General features: G+C 43.1%; 1 protein-coding gene across 16 annotated transcripts in view; it reads right to left on the bottom strand.

The window, feature by feature from the left end:
• Window positions 1-17: 17 nt before the first annotated feature.
• The window catches only part of MED12L (mediator complex subunit 12L), a 352,938-nt gene continuing 335,256 nt past the window's right edge, over window positions 18-17,699 (bottom strand). For 15 of the 16 annotated variants that reach the window (XM_023555393.2, XM_064275606.1, XM_064275598.1 and 12 more), the window contains 3 exons: window positions 17,357-17,488; window positions 2,495-2,576; window positions 18-301 (listed from right to left, as the gene is read on the bottom strand). In XM_023555393.2, coding sequence (XP_023411161.2) covers window positions 249-301; window positions 2,495-2,576; window positions 17,357-17,488 — 267 coding nt within the window. In that variant the 3' untranslated portion in view covers window positions 18-248. The remainder of the gene's footprint in view (window positions 302-2,494; window positions 2,577-17,356; window positions 17,489-17,699) is intronic. The other variant, XM_064275605.1, reaches the window with a different exon arrangement.

Genomic DNA, 17,699 nt, shown 5'->3' with positions numbered 1-17,699 from the left:
TCATAGAGAGATAGTATTATCCACGCTTTTAAATTTACTTTGAAGTTGAACACAACACCACCACACACCACAGCTTCTCCTTTCCTTTTCTGCTGGAACACCTTTGTGTGAAATGTAGCGTGAGACAGAGGAAAGCTTCAAAGAAACGAAAGAACAAAGGAACATTTCTAAGAATGACTACTGTGGTGAGTCTGGTTTTCTATTTTTCAGTGCAAACACAAAACTTCCCGTCTTCGACTCTTCCAGGCTCAGAAGTGTGAAGGATGCCCATAAGGAGTTACTCCTTGCTGAGGCTGGTTACCTAGGGAGAAAAACACACGCAAACAGAAAATCACAGATGCAGAAGTTTGCCACAGCAACGTATCGCCCCCTTGTCACTGCACTCAGTCCCAGCTCAGGAACGGGAAACACGGTGGCCGAGGAGTACAACCATAGCTCCCAGAGATCCTACCGATGGGGCCCCGATATTGCCACTGAATTCATTCTGTACAGGGGCCGACTCTACATCAGAGACCCATGTCTGCCAACACAAGGTCTGAGAATCAGGTTAACTGGCCCACCCACACTCTCCACCTCTGAGCTAAGAAGCCACTCCATGTTAATACATGAAAGGACCAAATGTTCCATGAAACATCCAAGCTCTCAACATTTCTAGCAACCTGTCAGGCATTCTGTTTTAACCCTGACATAACAGATGAGACAGAAAGAAAGGCTGTCTTAGCTTGGGACTGGGTCATTTTTTGCAAGTGCCCGTAAGGTATATAAAAGAGAACTTTGCGAGACTGTGTGCATGTGCCAAAGTGTATGTTGTAGAGTGTGTATGTTGATTCAAGCATGTGTGCATGCATATATATTACACGGAGATGAAAAATAAACAAGGGTCAGGAGATACGAAACAACTATACAGGGTTAGACAGAAGGGTCGGGAGATACAAAAAAACTACACACAGTGAGAGAGAGTTACTGTTTGAACAACTCAGGTGGGACTATTCAAATCCAAGGGCCCCATCTGCCTGGGCAACATATATATAATTGGAGCCCTGGTGGCACAGTGGTTAGGAGCTCAGCTGCTAACCAAAAAGTTGGCCGTTCAAATCCACCAGCTGTTCACTGGAAACCCTAGGGGGCAGTTCTACTATGTCCAATAAGGTTGCTATGAGTTGGAATCACTCATCGGCAAGTGACATATATATGAACATACATGTAAGTACAGAGGAGCCCTCTGGAGTTGGGCAGCTCAGCTTATCCTGTGGTTAAGACATGGGCTCTGGAAGGTGATGATCTGAGCTTAAGTCCTAGCTTGGCCCCTTCCTGTTAGCTAAGTGGCCTTGGGCAAATAATTCAGAGTCCCTGTTTTTGAGTATTTCCTCATCTATAAAATGGGAATAGAAATAACACCTAACCTCAGAGGGTAGCTTAAGAATTAAGTGAACTGATAAATGAAAAGTCACAGTGCCTGGATCCAAGCATGTGCTCCTTAAATGATGACTTAAAAAAAAAAGGGGAGGGGGGGTGCATTCCTTTAACTCTGGTAGACCGGAAGTGGTGCTACTACCAAAAAAAACCATAGGCACATATTTCCAAACACTAGAAAAAATTCAGAAGATAAACTCATCATCTCTACTCAAAATTATATTCTCCTGGGGGCCATGTAAGAGTGTGAACTCTGGAACTTATGAAATACGAGAACATTTTAAACACAACTCCATTGATTAGACTAACAAATTACCCACTGCTGTTGAGTTGACTCCCACTTATAGGGACCCTACAGGTCAGTGCAGAACTGGCCCACCTGGTGGATTCGAACTGCAGACTTTTGGTTAACAGCCGAGCTCTTAACCACTGCGCCACCAGGCTCCGTTTATTGGACTACACCTATTAAACCATAGTTGGAAAAGATGATTTCTTTACATGATTTAACTGAAATAAAATGAAGCCATCGAGTGAAATATTTTAGAGACTCTGAGGTGTGAGAGGTGCGTTCACTCTGGCAGGAAGTCAACACTGACAGCAGCCAGGGAGAAAATCAAGAGTAAGACCAAGCTGGCTCGATCGTAAACTGACCCTTTATGTTACAGTATCAGCAGGTGACGAGACCTGTGTCACTGCCTTCATCACCAGCTGACCTTTGGACCTCACAACCACATAACAACCCAAGACCTAGAAGAGGTCACTGGTCTGTCTCCTCATTGCGTGGATGAAAAGACCATATGACACAGCTAATGGTGATCAAGGTGGCACCAGAATTTAGGTCTCCTAACATTGAAGTTAGTATTTAAAAAAAAGATTGAGGCTTTTCCAGGAAAACAAGCATTCAACCAAAACAAACAAAAACAAAATAAAAACACCGTGGGCGAAGCCAAAGATGAAAATGCTACCAAGGAAGACGGTTCGGTGTTTCCGGAGCCTGCTACCTGTGTGCCGCTCGCTGTTCTGTTTCTTTGCTTTTAATTTCCTAGGAACCACCTGTCCCACAACAGACAGGAGTACTTACTAGAAAGCTGTTTCTGGAGCTGCCGCACCAAAGCAGCCGTCTGCTGCTGCTGCTGGGTCTGCTGCAAGCCTTGCCTGGGAAACTGTAATTGCAACAGGAGAAAGGATGGAAATCAGCCCACTGTGCCAATCACAGACAAGAACAAAGACTAGATCGTGGGGTCATATGGCTTGGAATGTATGGTACCAATGCGCAATGCCCAGTGTGGTACGTTAATGTTCGTCTACACCCTAGTGGCTAGCATCTGAGGTGCCCCGCCCATTCAGGAACCCACTCTCCAGGTGGTGGCTGGTAGTTTTTAGGTGCCATCGAAGTCGTTTCCAACTCGTAGTGACTCTATGTACAACAGAACAAAACACTGCCCAGTCCTGCACCATCCTCACAATTGTTACGCTTGAGCCATTGTTGCAGTCACTGTGTCAGTCCCTCTCGCTGAGGGTCTTCCTTTTTTTTGCTGACCCCCTACCCCCCCGCCAGGTGGTTAGTTAGCATTTATTTGAAGGACCCTGATCAAGGAGTCTACAGTCCAGAGATGGTGCCGGGTGCTTCTAATATCCTTGTGATTTCCACTTTCCTAGTTCGCTAATTGGCATCGTGATATTTTCATTTTCATTGGCAAAATGAAGGTCCTGTGGTCAGAGGATTTGCCCAGCCACCACAGGTCTTGCCTTGCATAAGTGGGAGAAAAGAAGTTGGCGAGGCAGGGTAGCGCCCTATGATAGGGCTCATCTGGGACTGTGTTCCCCCACATGATGGCAGGTCTGGTTGCCTTATACATTACAAGGTCAGCTCATCCCACCCTCAGCATACTACTGCCCAGGCTGGGACCAGGGTGAGGAGAGTGAGGCACTGAGGGCACAAATGTCAATGGAGTCTAGTTCTTAGGATCATGCAAGTGCAGGGTCGGAAGAATCCCGCCCTGGTTACACCCATTAAGTTGATAAAGGAATTATGGTGTTTATTCCAAAGGGAAGTAAAAATCAGTATCTGGTGGAAGCAAAGTTGACTTTTGATGAGAATCATTTGCAGTATTGCTTTTTTTCACTATAAAACCAAAATAGCAAACCCGATTCCGACTCACAGTGACCATACGGTTTCCAAAGAGCAGCTGATGGATTCGAACTGCTGACCTTTTGGTTAGCTGCTGAGCACTTAATCACTGTGCCACCAGGGCTCTATATAAGTATGTCCCATATATTGCATGGGACAAAGACTGCATTTAGTGGGACATACTTACACTAAAATATTATTTGTTATTAATCTGAAATTCAACTAGGAATCCTGTATTGTATTTGGCCACCCTAATTATAGGGTATCACCGGTTTATCTCCTCTAAAAGTGAATTTTGCACCACGCCTGGACATATTTCTCTCCCAATAGACTGTGAGCAACTTAAGGACAAGGACTTGGGTTTACAGACAGCTGTAGCCCCGGTGCCCAGCAGTGCCAGGCATGTCATGACAGCTCATTGAAATCTACGAAATGACAGGTTCTGAAGTGACTTCAAGTCCTACGGCCTTCCTAATAATCAAGAAGAAACACAAAACTGATGGCGTATTTCTATCACTGTTTTCCCTGATACGAGGCTGAAATACAGTACCTTGTCATTTTTTTGTTTTCTTCCCCAAATGCCCCAAATCAAGAGGGAACAATAAAATGAACATCTAGCCTTCATTTATGAAGGGAAAATAAGAAGTGCTTTCTTTTCTATTCAGTTCTGCCTATGCTTCTTTGGAAATACCACCCTATCAATCTTATTAATTTAACAAAACGCATATGGTGCTCACTACGTACCAGTCACAGTTGGAGGCATCTTACACATATTAGCCTGTTTCATCCCGATACAGTAGTGCCTACCCTCAATCTCTTACCCAAAGACCTTGGGGAAGATGTGTTCTGGAATTCAGTGCCTCTACAGCTTGCTATGATATATTCATAATATACACAGCAAGCAAATCTAGGACAACACTCCTAGATTTGACAACACTTAAACAAATTTCTGCAGCAAAACACAGGAATAGTCAGGCAGGATAAACGAAAAGTGCCGCATGACCCATTCCAGTCAGCTATTGCTACCAAATGAGTTCGGGTCAGAGTTTGCTGCTAAATAGTTATAAATAATATCTACATTTCCAGAGGCGTTTGACTTTTGGAGATGGATATAAGGAACTGCGAACCTTTACTATCATTCTCATTTTATCGGTGAGAAACTGAGGCTCAGAGGGGTTAAGTGGCTTGCCCCTGATCCCTACACTAAGCATTGGGGCTGGGATTCAAACTAAGCATCCTGGCTCCAGAGCCCATAATCTTAACCTCTATCCAATGCAATCCTTAATGAGAAATACCAGTTTCCAAATATTAGCTCATTTGGAAATAATCGTAGATTTTAAATGGTTGGCTACAAAAATTTCTGATCTTAACCCATCAGCTGGAGCACACTGGGGTGCACACCTCATGAATATTTAACATTCACTCATCATTTGGCAGATATTTAGGTACCTTCTAAGTCAGCTTCCAGAATAATTCACAGTGATGACGCACTGCAGTGATCTCCTCAGATTCTATATTTGGAGGTTCCCAGGCACAAACGAGGCATCTAAGAAACTTGGGTGTGTATGCGTATGCGTGCGTGTGCGTGCTTGTGTGTACTGGGGAGCAGGTTCTCAAAGTGTGTGATCCAGGGATGCTTGGGGGTTCTTGAGACTCTTTCAGCGTATCTGCAAGGTCAAAACTATTTTCCTAATAATAATACTAAGACATTTGCTTTTTTCACTCCCATTCTTTCATGGGCATAAGGGGGCACAGTTTTCCAGCAGCTCCCTCACGTGTAACACTGTAACCAACGGAATGCCTTCTATTGAGCTGGACATTAAAGAAATCTGTAAAAATGTAAAATGGTATCGTTCTTCTTGCTAATTTGTATTTTTAAAAATATAGCTATTTTTCATAAAACTCCATTATCTATATTAACATGGAATGAGTTTACTATTTTAAAATAAATTCCTAAGTTAATATCTTTAATATGTAACTGCTAGTACAGTAAATTTTTAGTACAGTAAATATTGCTAGATACACAAAAGCCCTTTGGGCTTACAATAATTTTTGAAAGTGAAAGGGTTCTGATCCCACAGGGCTTGAGAAGAGCATCTTCGGTTGGCCAGAGGAAGTGGCGACACTCATCTGGTCATGCTCTGCGGTCTTCTCAGCTGGTGCCTGTTATGACATCTGCTTCCTCTCAAGGCCACCTTGATGCTAATTTTAACTTGCTTTCCACCTGTACATGAACACCAGCAGGCAAGAGAACCCTGCATACTACTTCCCTGGGCCCTGGGGCATGGAGCACCATCAACTCCCCCAGAGAAACCTTGCGGTTGAGTGTTTCCCACCAAGCGACTGCACACCTGTAAGGAACTGGACTCTGCATACGGCTGAGGACACAAAACCATCAGAGGAAATTTGAAGAACATACTCCCAGGACTCCTCCCCAGACTTCCTCAGTTAGAATGTCTGGGGATAATGAGCTAGAAAGCTCTATCCCTCCCAGGTGGTTCTGATGCTTGGATAGATTTTGGAATTATCACTGTGGTGGGAGTCAGAACTTTCAAGTTACCTAAATAGGTCAATACGTAGATTTACTGAAGTCCTAAAAACTGCAATCTGCATATTTTTAATCCTCGCTGCTAGGATGTAATAAGTGAAGGGGGGCCCTGGTGGCTTAGTGGTTAAGAGCGTGGCTGCTAACCAAAAGGTCAGTGGTTCGAATCCACCAGTAACTCCTTGGAAACCCTATGGGGAAGTTCTACTCTGTCCTATAGGGCCACCATGAGTCAGAACTGACTCAACAGTAACGGGGCACAGGCCCTCAATAATGGAGTCCCTGGGTAGTGCAAACAGTTAACATGCTTGGCTGCTAGCCAAAAGGTTGGCAGTTAAAGTCCACCCAGAGGTATATCAGAAGAAACGCTTGGTGATGTACTTGTGAAAAATCGGCCACTGAAGGCCCTGTGGAGCAGTTAGACTCTGACGTGCGTGGGGCTGCCACGCGTGAGAACAGACTTCACAGCCACGGTTTTTTCTTTTTTTTTTTTGCCTTTAATGACAGCTGTGAGGTTCTCGGTCAAGTTCTCACTCTTTCTATGACCACGATACCAGTGAGAAAAGGAACAACACACAAAGGAAGCATTTTAAGACAGCACTGCCAGGTGTCAGATTCCACAGGCCATTTTGGGGGTTTCTGGGGATTAAACACAACCCTTCATCTGTACAAGCTTAGGCAGAACAGACTGCAGCAATGCACTGAGCCCTCCGTGGAGTACCTGGAAAAAACTGCACGCAGTAAGGTGCATCTCTGCTCTGAAGGGACGGCACACCCCAGAGACCTAGCAGCAATGCACTGAGCCCTCCGTGGAGTACCTGGAAAAAACTGCACGCAGTAAGGTGCATCTCTGCTCTGAAGGGACGGCACACCCCAGAGACCTAGCAGCAATGCACTGACCCCTCCGTGGAGTACCTGGAAAAAACTGCACACAGTAAGGTGCATCTCTGCTCTGAAGGGACGGCACACCCCAGAGACCTAGCAGCAATGCACTGAGCCCTCCGTGGAGTACCTGGAAAAAACTGCACGCAGTAAGGTGCATCTCTGCTCTGAAGGGACGGCACACCCCAGAGACCTAGCAGCAATGCACTGACCCCTCCGTGGAGTACCTGGAAAAAACTGCACGCAGTAAGGTGCATCTCTGCTCTGAAGGGACGGCACACCCCAGAGACCTAGCAGCAATGCACTGAGCCCTCCGTGGAGTACCTGGAAAAAACTGCACGCAGTAAGGTGCATCTCTGCTCTGAAGGGACGGCACACCCCAGAGACCTAGCAGCAATGCACTGAGCCCTCCGTGGAGTACCTGGAAAAAACTGCACGCAGTAAGGTGCATCTCTGCTCTGAAGGGACGACACACCCCAGAGACCTAGCAGCAATGCACTGAGCCCTCCGTGGAGTACCTGGAAAAAACTGCACGCAGTAAGGTGCATCTCTGCTCTGAAGGGACGGCACACCCCAGAGACCTAGCAGCAATGCACTGAGCCCTCCGTGGAGTACCTGGAAAAAACTGCACGCAGTAAGGTGCATCTCTGCTCTGAAGGGACAGCACACCCCAGAGACCTAGCAGCTCATGCAGACCCAGGATAACCAGATGATGTATTTCAGAGCAATTGTTATGTACTTGTCTTCAAGGTCACTAATAACTTGCATAACGTCATCAATTATTTTGATCAGCATGCTATTTTTTAATTAGGGGAAAAAACCCCAAACATACTGGCTACCTGTTACCAGAAATCTCTCCAGAGCTTCTCCAACCTCCTTCTATAAATATTACTTCTCCTTTCCCTTCTCCAAAAAAAAAAAAGCTCCAATCCTCAAATTCACGTTAAGGAAAGCAACATATCTAAATAAAGCTCTCGGGACTGAATTTTTTCTAGGAGTGTTGGGGCAGTGGTAAAAGTGCTTGGCTGCCAACCAAAAGGTCAGCAGTTCGAACCCAGATGTGGCAGTCTCCTTCTGTAAAGATTTACAAACTTGGAAACCCTATGGGGCAATTCCGCTCGGTCCTCCAGGGGGGCTATGAGTTGGGATCGACGGCAGTGGAATGGGGGGAATTTCTCCTACTCACAAAGGAGGACATTAAGGCTACTTCTGAACTTCAGAAGTATGACAGAAAATTTCTAAAATATCTCTGAATGAAATATATGAACTCCTTGAGGCAGACGATGACCATTTCACATACGATCTCTGACTGAAAGTTAATACAACTGTGTAAGTAACCTACTGCAGCCGTCATGTCAGCACGTTTCCAGGTCACCCAACGACAACTTGAGTTTAAGGTGAGAAGACACGAGAGAGGGGACGGTGTAAACATTATTTCCTTAAAAGCTGGAAGGAGCTCTAAAGAAAGGATCTGGTCTGTGAACATATCTAGTTGTGAGTTAATTTAATCATAACAAATCAAAAGCTTTAAAACTACTTTTCAAGTCAAAACGGTAATTGAGGCCCAAACTAGAGAAGCCGAATACATTGTCCCAATATGGGCACCTGTCTTATTTCCAGATGTCCCTCCTTCACAGGAGGCAAGGACTTAACTAAGGAAATGACAATGCCAAGCCAAAATAAATAAATAAAACCAAACCCATCGCCATCAAGTCGGTTCCAACTCATAGCTACCCTATGGGACAGAGCAGAACTGCCCCAGACGGTTTGCATGGAGTGGCTGGTGGATCTGAACTGCTGATCTTTTGGTTAGCAGCCGAGCTCTTAACCACTGAGCCAGCAATAATGTTATGTTGAAACCACATTTAATTTGTAGGCATGAACTTTTCTTACTTGTTTTTGCTCTTTTCACAGAAAAGCTGTTTTCTGATGCACTTCATTTTGAATAAGCGCCAACTTCTGTTCTAAGTTTGTTTTACTCCTAAATACACTTTGTATAGCGGTGGCTGCCTGCCTACATGGGCGTAGACAGTCACTGCTCCATACAGTCCCCGCTGACACAGTCAACAAAGGAAAAGACCAGAAGTCAGAAGGAGTGAATTGAATCCTATTGCATTCCAAGGTCCAGACATTCGACCTTCATCAAGCCTCCCCAAACTTCTCTTATCCTTCTAGATCTCTGTAGCTCTTCCTATATCAAAAATACAACACCCCCACAGCTTGGCTGTTCAACCATTTCCTGTGATTATAAGGCCTCTCCTGGGAGGGAGAGTGTTTGGTACTTCACTGGGGAGCTCCATCGCGTCTCTCAGGGCGATGGTCTCTACTGTGCATATGGAACAAGCCCTTGTTAAGATGAATCATAAATGTCAGCAGAGGGCAGCAGGGCAAATCCTGGGGAGGGTGGTGGCTGTGCTGTCACTTCTCCCCCAATATTGCATGAATCAGAACCCCAGATGAGTCAGAGCTGGCTTCTCCTCAACAGCCAACTCACTGCTCTCTCCTCCAACAAAGACAGAACCTGAGCGGGGAGCACTGGCCAGTAACAAGAACTGGGTCTGCTGGAGATGTTCATAATAAATACAAATAAATATATTTATAATACATATGATAAATCTGGGTGGAGCTACTAAGAAACCAAAAGATTAAAAAAAAAAAAAAAAACCCTTGCTGTCGAGTCAATTCTGACTCATAGTGACCCTACAGGACAGAGCAGAACTGCCCCGTAGGGTTTCCAAGGAGCGGCTGGTGGATTTGAACTGCCGACCTTTTGGTTAGCAGCCACAGCATTTAACCACTAAGCCACTAGGGTTTCCAAAAGATAAAGAGGAATACAACGTGTTTCTTAGTATTGCTGAGGCTTTGTGCTATTACTGCACTAAAGATAAACAACCACAGATGACTTTTTCCCTGTATTTCTATTTTAAGTGAGAAAACCATAAAGGAGGAATAAAATTTATACCAAAATATCCTTGGTAGGCACTATTTTTGAAATTGGAAACAATCTAAAAGTTCAAAAGCAGGTGGGGTGGTTAAACAGATGATGGCAAACCAATACAACAGACTGATTTCTCAGCTGTTTAAGATCACACACATTCGTAAATTTTACGTTAATAAACTCAGAAGTATATCTGCACAAGTATGCTAAATAAAAGAGCTGAACTAATTACGGTAACATATAAAACCAAGGTCACTGACCAAGAAAAGAAAAATCAGAACTACAGAATATAAGGCTCAGTGGGGTATTTTCTATTATTACTGTTAAGCAATACAGGAATAAACCCCAAAAGGGAAGCCATTGGTTAAACCCCCTAACACAGGGGCTGCAGACAAACGCCTATAGAAGGCAGGCAGGTGATGTACCTGAGTGGAAAGGGCTTAATGGGGGAGACAGGAGGGCGTCGTGATACTATGGGGACACCGGTGAACATGTGCCTTGTCCAGAGGGGGTAGGCACGACTCAATTTCCCTAAGGCAGAAGACAGCTACAACTCAGACCCAGCGTGGCAGAGTTCTCATGCTTAATGAAAAAATGAAAATCTGTCTTTGTGCATGTAGGTTTCAGTAAAATTACTTGTTAAGAATAATGAGAAAGCCAATTAAATTATGTCTGTGTTTCACCCCTAACATACAAACACGAATCTGAACTAAAATATACATCCCTATCTTTGTATGGGAGCTCTGGCGACACAGTGGTTAACAGATGGCTTGCTAACCAAAAGGTCAACAGTTCGAATCCACCAGCGGCTCCTTGGAAACCCTACAGGGCAGTTCTACTCTGTCCTATAGGGACCCTATGAGTTGGAATCAACTCGATGGCACTTAACAACAACATCTTTGTATGCACGCACATGGCCGTTTTCAGAGCTTGTCACTGCCTTGTGCAGAGTTTGTTCCTCATTCCATCCATTCCTAACCCCCAACCAAAATTTCACCTGGTTACTTGGAACCATTTAAGCCACCTACTCTCTGCACTACTTCCTTTCTTCATCCTTACAGGAATCATGCTGATAACTCATACTCCAGGTCCAAGTGCCTGAGAAGGTATTGTTCTCTCAAGATAAAATCAGGAGACAGCCTTTTCTTCCTGAGGCACAAAGGAAACCCTGGTTCACACTCCTTTCTTTCCCAGTGACACGAATGTCTTTGGAAACCACTAGTTTTTGCTATCAGAAGCTGCTCAGGTCCTGACATGTTATGATGGTGCCAGTCCACTGACACTCTTTAACGCCCAGGTGGGTCCCTCATCATCTGCCTACATCTCAATAAATGGTACCAGAGGCCCACAGCCCACCCAGTCCCCCTTTTCGGGCTTCCCTATGCAAACAAGGGCTCCAGTATATGTCCTCACCATCCAAACTTGGGAAAATTCCATAACCTCTCTGTAAGAGTATGTAACCACAACGGAAAACACAGCCAAGGCTTATCGTACCTTTGTGTAAAACTCATCTACCCTTTATCACATTCACAAAATTCTTTCAGGAGCCACACACCTCAGGTCTGTTTGTCATGTCTTAAAAAAGCCTTCTGTTTAAGACTCAGAAGAAATTGCCAGATGAGTTTTTGAAATATTATCAACTACGTACGTGGAGGGGACACTAGACATTTATCCTGGTACTCATCTGAACACAGATTGTCCATACGAAGGTGTACACACTGAGACACAGAGACACCCTGACTGAAAAAAGAAAAAAAATTTTTTCTTTTTTTTAGTAAGATGCCTAAATGCTTTAAAAAATAACCATTCAATGAAGAATCACTCACATATATCATCTTCTGTATTAACAGGACTCTAAATTTCTACCCCTGAAATTTAACACTTGAGTCTAAACATCTTTCATTTTCTAAATATTTTAAATTGTCCTAGCCCACCTAAGATGTAAGACACAGAAAATATTTTTGCCACCTATAAGAAACTGCTGCCAAGATTACAATATAGTGCTCTAAATATCAAAGTAAGACAATGTGCTTTTCAAAGCAGCTTTTAGGAAGGCTTGAGCTTTTATAAAAAGGTCGTGAGAGGTCAACTGTGGATTTTACTGCCCGTTCAAGTTGCTGCGAATGCAAGTTTCTGTTTCCCTGGCATTACTTTCCTGTGAACGCCATGGGGAAAAACTGTGTCATATTCTGACTAACCCCATCAATCCCTGAGATGCCAGTATTTTTAGCTAGTGAGCGAACTGCAACTTGTTGCATTAAAAAACTTCAAAACTGCCTTAAAAAAAAAAAAAAATTGCCACTGAGTAGATTTCAACTCATAGCGACCCTATAGGACAGGGTAGGACTACCCCACAGAGTTTCCAAGGCTGCAATCTTCATAGAATCAGATCGCCAGGTCCTTTCTCCTACTGGGCCACCAAGGCTTAGCAACCAACATTGAATGCATTTAATACACATATTTTATATGTAACAAATTCATTAAATACTTATGAATATAATAAAACTTGTTGCCGTTGAGCCAATTCCAACTTACAGTGACCCTGTAGGAGAGAGTAGAAGTTTCCAAGGAGTGTCTGGTGGATTTGACCTTTTGGTTAACAGCCAAATACTTAGCCACTGTGTCATCAGGGCTCCATGAATAGAACAGATGAGGACGAAAATATTAAGTTCCCTCACATTACCTAGTTGCCGTCTAGCTGGCTCTGGCTCATGATGCTCCCATGTGTAGAGGAGAACTGTGCTCCATGGGGTTGTCAGCGGCTGCTCTGTCAGAAGCAGATGGCCAGGCGTTTCTTCTGAGGCATCTCTGGGTGGACACGAGTGGCCAAGCTTCCAGCTATCAGCCAAGTGTGTTAACCATCTGCAGCACCCAGGGACTCTTTCCCTTATGTTGTTGTTGCTGTATGCCATTGAGTCGATTCCAACTCATAGAGACCCTATATGACAGAGTAAAACTGCCCCATGGGGTTTCCCAGGCTATAATCTTTACAGGAGCAGACAGCCAGATCTTCTCTCCCATGGAACCGCTGGTGGGTTCAAACCGCTGACCTTTTGGTTAGCAACTGAGCACTTAACCACTGCATCGCCAGGGCTCCTTCTCCCTTACATTCGATATACCTTAATTCTAGCTGAACACGTGGGTAAAATCTCTCCTTAACTCTGCATTAGCTGATCTGCTGACTCAAACTATGACTAAGAAATTGGGAATAATTTCCACCTCAGCCGTATCAAGCTGAATTTGCGATGGAATCAAAGGTTTATTTTTTATGATGCCCAAAATTACTATATTTCAGATACTTGACATCCTGACCAATGATATCTATCTTTGTTTACATAGCAGAACTAAGAATAAAACTGATTTTAAATGCTTAAATAAACAGCTTATACATTTCCTACACATTACATTATAAAACCCAAAAACCAAACTCACTGCCGTCGAGTCGATTCCGACTCATAGTGACCCTATAGGACAGGGTGAAACTGCCCGATAGAGTTTCCAAGGAGCGCCTGGTGGATTCGAACTGCCGACCTCTTGGTTAGCAGCCATAGCACTTAACCACTATGCCACCAGGGTTTCCACATTACATTATATTACATTATACACCAGCTAAAATAACGTTTGATAACAGATGGAAAAAAGGCCAAAGAGAAAGACCACTGGGGAAGATTCGGTTCATGTTTGCGTAACTGCGTATGACAATCTGATCCAAAATTGTGCTGAAACTATCATGTGCTTTATAAGGATATGTGCCTGCAAATTAAGTTCAATACTTTTGAAAAGTCACACAGCCCTATGATGGTGCTTACCATCTGTGTGATTCAACATATAGATTGTTCTTATTAATTATAAGCCATGTATATATACATTTTTTATATATAAAGTATTTATCTACATATCTGAATGAAGGGCAGAAAAACCGCTGATAGAATGCAATACCATACTACTACATATTCAAAAATGACTGAAGTTGTCCTACGTTGAAAGTGCGCTTTTTGTTAAAGTAGGTGTTATGTAACCATTTCCTTACTGGCAATGGCTGGCCAAAGCAGTTACAGTTCTCAAATTATTGGGTTCCTGATAATTACCAGTCAAGTGCTCATTTATGAATCTGCATTAAATATCTGAAAAGGTATAATTATAGGGCAGTTATTTCCCCCCGGGTCTTTACATAACCCTCTGCGGCTAATGTGAGCGTTACAGCAGGAGATGCCTTAGTTTTAAATTAGAAAGAAAAAAAGCTCAGGATTTGCCAGAACAACATCATGTAATCTACTTAACATGGCTTATTTGCAAAAATTTTGTCATTCATTTCTTGACTTTCGGTTAAAACAGCACCAGAATGTTTTGCTGTATAGAAACAAAAGAGAGGGGCTACTTTAAGTTTCCTGCTTTAGTTTTTTTTTTTTTTAATTATTGCACTTTAGATGAAAGTTTACAGAACAAACTAGCTTCTCATTAAACAGTTCCTACACAATGTTTTATGACATTGGTTATCAACCCCAAGACATGTCAACATTCTCCCTTCTCGACTTTGGGTTCCCTATCACCAGCTTTCCTGTTCCTTCCTGCCTTCTCGTCCTTGCCCCTGGGCCGGTGCGCCCCTTTGGTCTTGTTTTGTTTTATGGGTCTGTTCCATCTTTGGCTGAAGGGTGAACCTCAGGAGTGACTTCATTACTGAGCTAAAAGGATCTCTGGGGGCTTACCTTAGTATTTTTAGATTGCCAAATTTAATCTAATTGATGCCAGACATAACTACAGGATACTGGGTAAAGTTGGAAGAAGAATTTAAACTCTTCCCGTAAGTTGTACATTTTAAAACCAAAGCATCAAATGTTAGACATATTTAAAATATAACTTAGGCAGAGACATAAATGGAGAAGGTAAAACTCTTCCTTAAGATAGAATGCCAACCGTTACATGTAGGAAAAACAATGGAGTCAGAAAATCACCATTTTTCCGCTTCCACAGTAAAAATGGATTTAGGTAAGAATAACTTCATAGATGTTAAAACCAGTGGGTGAAGGTCTGATGAGTAGCAGGGCAGTTAGATTATATCAAACTATTCCCCCCAAATGCTTGTTAATTAAGAGGGAAAACATTTTAACAATGAAGACTACCAGACACCACCTAAAAAAAGAAAGTAGCATCACCAATAATGGGATTTACCGGTGTCACATACATCCAACAGCAAAGTACTAGGAAAGATACAACATTGCTCTGTGATATTCCTGCCTAGAATGCATAACCTGAATCTAACCACAAGGAAACATTAGACAAATCAACTGAGGAACATTCTACGAAATAAGTCAACCTACATTTCGAAAAATGCCATCGCCACGAAGACAGGCTGCAGCATTATTCCACATTAAAGGTGAACACAAAGACCTGACAACTAAATGCAACGTGTGATACCAGGAAAAAAAAAAAACAAAATGCAATAGAGGACATTATTGGGACAACTGGCACAATGTGTAACAGACTACAGACGACAGTATTGTGTCAACGTGAAATTTCCTTATTTTTAGCAATCGTACCAAGATTCTTTTTCCAAGAGAATATTCTGGTTCTTGAGAAAAACACACGGAAGTATTCAAGGATAAAAAGCTATGTGTCTGCAACTGATATATATGGATCAGAAAAAAAAAAATATATATATATATATATATATAAATGGAGAGAGAATGGGAAAGCAAATGTGGCAAAATGTTAGTAACCGGTGAAGCTGGGTGAAGGGTACACAGCAGTTCTCTGTACTACTCTTGCAACATCTCTATCAGTTTGAGATTATTTCGCAATTAAGGTTACATCCTAATCTTGGATGAGACATCAGGGTCAGTGAACATTGTCTCACTCAAAGAAGGTCCTCCTACAATATGTTTAAGCAATGGTCAGCCAATTCCTGCTATCATACAACTCTAATGATGAAGAAGTAGGCGGTCTATAAATGTTTCTATACTACCTCAACTTGAAAAGGACTTCTTAGGTGGCTTATAATAAATGTCACAGACACATTAAATAAAGAAAGAAAAGAGTCAGAGCTCGCAAAGTAAGGTCCATGATAAAGAAAATGGAGATTAAATTGGCTAAGGAATCGACTCGACGGCACTGGGTTCTGGGTAAAAAAAAAAAAAAAACCAAACCCACTGCCGTTGAGTCGATTCCGACTCACAGCGACCCTATAAGACAGAGTAGAACTGCCCCGTAGTTTCCAAGGTGTGGCTGGCGGTTGAACTACCAACCTTCTGATTAGCAGCCATAGCTGACGCTTGTAAAATGTAGGAGAGTGGTCATATTCCAGTGACCGTGTTCCACTAATCAGTCCTATTGGGGCACTGTCCTTTGACCACCTGACTGCACTCTGATCCCTCCTGATACACTCCCGCCCATGCCATGTCCTTCCTTCTTTTCTACAAGTCGTGAAACCATCTTTCAAATCCTGTACCTAATGAGCCATGCATGGTGAGCCAGTTGGCCTTGCGGAGTACCCACTCACACAACGCATATCACTGAGTTACATGGACATTCCTCTTAGTTGTTTTTTTCCCTTTCCTTAAAAGTGAATCAGAATCCCTGGTAGTGCAGTGGTTAAGTGCTCAGCTGCTAACTGAAAGGTCAGCAGTTCGAACCCATCAGGTGCTCTGCAGGAGAAAGGTGTGGCAATCTACTTCCATAAAGATTTCAGCCTTGGAAGCACTACAAGGCGGTTCTACTCTGTCCTATAGGGTCACTAAGAGTTGGAATCGACTCCACGGCAAAGGGTTTGGCTTTGGTTTCTAAGCAAATATTTATTTTCACAGACATTCCTGATATGTGGCAAGGGAGGTGACCAGTGACAGTGATCAAATATTTTAAAATACCTTTAAGTAAACACAAAAAGAGCTGATTTACACAAAAACAGGAAGTAAATAACAAAGCAGGACTACGACATTGGATTGTAAATTACTGAGGTTTAGTTTCCAGTGTTGACTTACACAACACGAGAGATGAACTGTAAGATGGTGGATTATGTAAAAATTCTTGTAGCAAGTGCTAACTGGCTGAAATCAGTAAAGATAAAATTTTAGAAGGCAGTCTCATGCTTTTTGAGATTATAGTAAAAATCAAAGTAGGCTTATCTTCTAAACATATATGGTACACTTATCATTTTAACATTGTTTAGGAAAAAAACTTGACACCTAAATGTAAATACTTCAGCCCATTTAAATCTGAAAACAACTGAAAAGGGGTAGTAGCATAACTTACTGAACCCCAAGTATTTATACCTTTAAATGAAAACAAATACAGGGACTACAACAACAAAACCCTACTCCGAGAAAGTTCTAGGGAAAAACTCCTGGGGTGTATGTAGGCTATTTTAATTCCTTACAATTTGATGGACTTGAAAAATTCAACCAGCCATTAAAGAAGAAACCCACACGTCCGCTTCCGAAACACCGGGCCTTACCAAAGGCTGCTGGGGCTGCATGGCCTGGAGGCCAAGCGTCTGACCCTGAGGCTGCGAGGACTGCTGGGGCTGTGGGGGCTGCTGAGGCTGGGGGGGCTGCTGGGGCTGGGGGGGCTGCTGGGGCTGCTGCATCTGCAAAGAAAGAAAAAGGATTATGCATTTAAGAGTAAGGGTTTACAAGGCAGGAACCATTCCCAAAGCCAACTCTTCAGACTGGGATTGGACTGGACTATGGGATAGAAAATGATACTGGTGAAGAGTGTGCTTCCGGGATCAAGTAGACACATGAGACTATGTGGGCAGCTCCTGTCTGGAGAGGAGATGAGAGGGCAGGGGGGGTCAG

This window comes from Loxodonta africana, chromosome 23 (assembly GCF_030014295.1).
Source record: "Loxodonta africana isolate mLoxAfr1 chromosome 23, mLoxAfr1.hap2, whole genome shotgun sequence".
Taxonomy (NCBI): Eukaryota; Metazoa; Chordata; class Mammalia; order Proboscidea; family Elephantidae; genus Loxodonta; species Loxodonta africana.
The sequence above is the reverse complement of the archived record's forward strand: the minus strand, read 5'-3'. Positions and strand labels throughout refer to the sequence as shown.